Source organism: Talpa occidentalis, unplaced genomic scaffold (genome assembly GCF_014898055.3).
Source record: "Talpa occidentalis isolate TD23 unplaced genomic scaffold, MPIMG_talOcc4v2.1 talOcc4.6, whole genome shotgun sequence".
Classification (NCBI taxonomy): Eukaryota; Metazoa; Chordata; class Mammalia; order Eulipotyphla; family Talpidae; genus Talpa; species Talpa occidentalis.
In genome coordinates this window covers 94,519,119-94,522,936 of record NW_023604972.1, presented here as the reverse complement: position 1 = coordinate 94,522,936, position 3,818 = coordinate 94,519,119, and the positions used below count along the sequence as shown (strand labels likewise).

General features: G+C 40.9%; 1 protein-coding gene across 1 annotated transcript; it reads right to left on the bottom strand.

Annotated features, from left to right (window-relative positions):
- Positions 1-1,693: 1,693 nt before the first annotated feature.
- On the bottom strand, positions 1,694-3,425 carry SPZ1 (spermatogenic leucine zipper 1). The gene has a single exon (XM_037529855.2). It carries the CDS (start codon positions 3,127-3,129, stop codon positions 2,005-2,007), a length of 1,125 nt encoding a protein of 374 aa, XP_037385752.1. The 5' UTR covers positions 3,130-3,425; the 3' UTR covers positions 1,694-2,004.
- Between the last annotated feature and the right edge of the window lie 393 nt (positions 3,426-3,818).

Here is a 3,818-nt window from a genome sequence, read left to right as displayed (position 1 = left end):
AAGTTCATGGAATCATTCCTCTAACATCGACATTCTACTATTAAGCACATCCAATGAATTTATTGTACTTATTCCTCTCAATATATCTATAATTTCCATTTTTTCTTTGAATCTTCTATTTCTTTGTTGAGGCTTCCTATTTTATTGTTTGTTTCAAGTGTGTTTGTAATTATTCACTGAAGCATTTTTATAATGACTGCTTTTAAATTCCTGTCAGATAACTCCAACATCTGTGTCATCATCCCACTGATGGCATCTACTAATTTTTTTTCTCATTCAAGTTGAGATTTTCCTGGTTCTTGGTATGGTGGGTGATTTCTCTATGTATGCTGGGAGACATTAGATCTTATTTAAATCTTCTGTTCTAGCAGGTTTCTTACAATACTGTGCCGGTAGGGAAGGGTGTAAATCTCAGCTACCCTAGTGCCCCACACTGATATTCCATCCCAATGGGAAAGAAGAGGATCAGAGGGGATCATTTTGTTACCATCAGGCAGGGGTTGAACTTCAGGGTACCCCCTGCCTCACCCCCCACTCCCACCTCTTTTGCACCATTCCAGCAGAGATAGGGAGAAGCATCTCATTACCAGTCAGGCAAGGGTGAAAATATAGGCTCTCTCCACTTTGTATTTGTTGATTAGGGATAAAAATGGAGGCAGGGCATGCAGTTTGGCTAAAGTACGGCCGTTTTGGTCAAAAACTTTCTATATTGCCAGACTTGCTTTTCCTCATCTTTGTCAAAAAAAAAAGTGAGACTTTATGAAGGCTGTTTGTCTAAACACATTGGCATTTCTGGGTCGTGGACTCCACCAGCACTCTGTTTAGGACATAGACAGAAGGAAAACCCAGGGACTCAACACCTTGCTGTTCCTTAAGTTTCAGGGACCCTGGTCTCTCTCTTTCAGTTATTTATTTATTTATGCATACAAGAACTGGGGTACAGGGCACAGATGTGGGGGCGTGAGAGGGTGCATCAGACACAGAGTGGGGAACAGAACAGGCAGACTGAAATACACCACTAAGGGGAGCAGCAAGTAAGATAGGAGAGGTCTGCTGTGCCATGTGGGTAGCTCCCTGGCCAGCTAGGGATGGAACTTGTGTGCAGAGGTTGTGGATAGCTTCACAGTGCTATGCCTAACTCCTTGAGTCACCAGGGAGGCCCTCTCTTTCAGTCTAATGTTTATTCAATACATAATACCCAGGGTTTTTAAGCTCACTTAATGGGAGGAGTAGGGAGAAATGCATCTACTCTATCTTTTCTGGAAAGAGAAAGAAGTCCATCTCCCTTAACAGATGATATTATTTTTACTGAGGGTAACTCTACTGCCTTCCATCTGGAGGAATGGGAGGAATTGTTCCAGCACAGAACAATTCCAAGCAAGCAGCATGTCCTTTCCCAAAAGCCTCTGAAGCTCAGTATGCCCACCACTGAGGAACAAGGGAGGAAGGTCAGGAAAAGTGGAGTCAGGAGATGGGGAAACTTATGGGAAGAGAAAAACGGTTTGTTCAGGGGTAGTCTACCACCTTCATTTTTTATTCTACCACTTCCCACACATGAATAATCGAGAAAGAAAACAGGCATTTAGACAGTGACCTTTAAAGGTTCACAATGAAAGTGTTATATTCTTTTCCCCCAGAACCCCACCTCAGGTAATGATTAAATAAAGAAAAAAAAAACAGCCTTTGTTCATTTTAGTTTTTAATTTTTATTTAATATGACTTGTAACTTTGTACTATAAGTTTAAGTATCAGAGTCTCGAATAACAGCATAAAACAAACAAATGTAGAGGTGACAGGTTATGAACTAGAGGTTGACGTTAATGGTCACTAGAGACCAATCTTATGTAACTACTGAGGTAATGAATAATGTGTCAATCTTTTTGTTCGATAGCATTTTCTTGGTTGAAACCCAGAGATTTATCCTAGGGTTGATGATCATGATTGGGGTTGAATGTATTATACCTTTTTGAGGAATTGCCTTTACTTCTACTTTTGGTTATTTTTCTATCGTAGGCTAGTGATTGGCCTCTTTTTCCCCAAAAGTGCTCTTCTTGCAATGCGACTATTGAACCGGTTGTTACGAGCTTTCTTAATACGACAAGAGTCTAGGTTTCTAAAGAATTTGTCTCTTTTGTGACATGTACCCTCCATTTCTTGTATTTTCTGCTTATGCATTTCTTCCCTCTCTGTTTCAAATAGTTTCTGTTCCTTCTTGCCCTGTTCGGAGTTTGTCTGATTAAACTTCTCTTGCAAATCTCCCTCTTTCTGATGAAGTTTCTTGAAAATCTCTACTCTTTGCTCTAACATTTGGCATTCATTCTCCAGCATAGCTGCAATCAAGTGCAATGAATATGTGTCATGTTTCAGCTTCTTTACTTGTTCCTCCAGTTCCTGTTTAGATGACGCCACACTATTTGGTTGAGTTTGGAGGTGAACGCCATTCTTTTTAAGTTTCTCTCTGATGTCTTTCTGAGATTTCTGATAGGATTTTATTAGTTCACTGAGCTCAGTATGTTGCACACTCCAGTGATCTGCCTCCTGTAGTAACTGCTCCATGTTGTATCTCAGTTTGATATTTTCTTCTTGAACACATGGAAATCTGCACTTGACTTTTTCCTTATTTAGTTGAGTTTCATTAAGGACTCTTTTTACTTCCGAACAATTAACCAAATGTCTTGCAAAAACTTGTACTAAGTCCTTGGAGATCTGGTTTTTCAATATCATCTCCTGTTTCTTTGTGTTTGGTTCTTTCTCTGAGTCTACATCGCCAAGTAGGTTTTTCAATAACACTTTATTTAATTTGTCAAGTCCTCTGATTTTTTCTTTAAGTACTGACACATCCTCAGGAATATTGGTTTCCTCAGAACATTCTGTGTTTATGTCCTTCTCTTCACTGCATGCCATACTTTTCAGAACATCTTTAATTTCTTTTAAGAGAGTTTTAAACTTCTGTGTAGTCTGTTTTTCAATTGCTGGATGGCCACTATTCTTTCGAGAAGGAAGAAAACTCTGGGAGATAGAAGGAGGTGAGTCAATTCCAAACAACGCAATGATAATCCTGGGGTCCAAAGACTCTTGACTGAGCTCAGGAGTCCGCTTAAAAGCTTCGAAGAGTGTGGGTGCCTCCATCTCAGCGGAGTTAATAGGACTGGTGGTCAGGGCACGAAGAATGCAGAAAACCTGAGCAATTCCAGGAGGAGGAGGAGGTGATAGTTTTCTTTGCAAATGGGTAGTGAATGTGGAACTAAGCAGAAATCAGAGGCCAGAGTTGTGATCTGAAACCAGGAAGATGCTGTTTAGATGGAAGATGATGTTAGGTGGAAGGTGACATGTCAGCCTGGAAGGGGGAGGGAGAATGGGGAAGGGGAAGAGGCTCTAGGTCTCCATCTCTCCAACTGCCTTCTGGTGTTAATTCCCTGACCCTAGCAACGGTCTTTATTCTGTCACTGCAACCTGTGACCTATCCCCAGTCTCTGTTTCCTTTGTGTCACAATAGAAGTCTCTTAAACACCCCCTCCCTCCCCAGTGACTTAAGCATCAAAATCAGCTTTGAATTACTCCTCATCCCAGAAAGATCTGTATGACAGTCCTTCCTCCCCTGACTTTTCTAGGTTTTCGTTCATTTTATTCTAGCTGTATCAGTTACCTCCTACCTCATTCCCAGCACCCACAAGTCCAACTTAAGTGTGTGACTGACAGGCATTTTCCTGGGGAGGCTTCCTAGCTTACAGCAGAGAGACTCTGCTGTACAAGAAAACTACCCATGTAAAATAAATCCCCAAATTGCTACACTTTTTTTTATGTTAGGGAAAAACAAA

What these genes read in the sequence shown, in the direction of transcription:
- SPZ1 (XM_037529855.2), bottom strand. Translation starts at nt 3,129, where the DNA reads ATGGAGGCACCCACACTCTTCGAAGCTTTTAAGCGGACTCCTGAGCTC.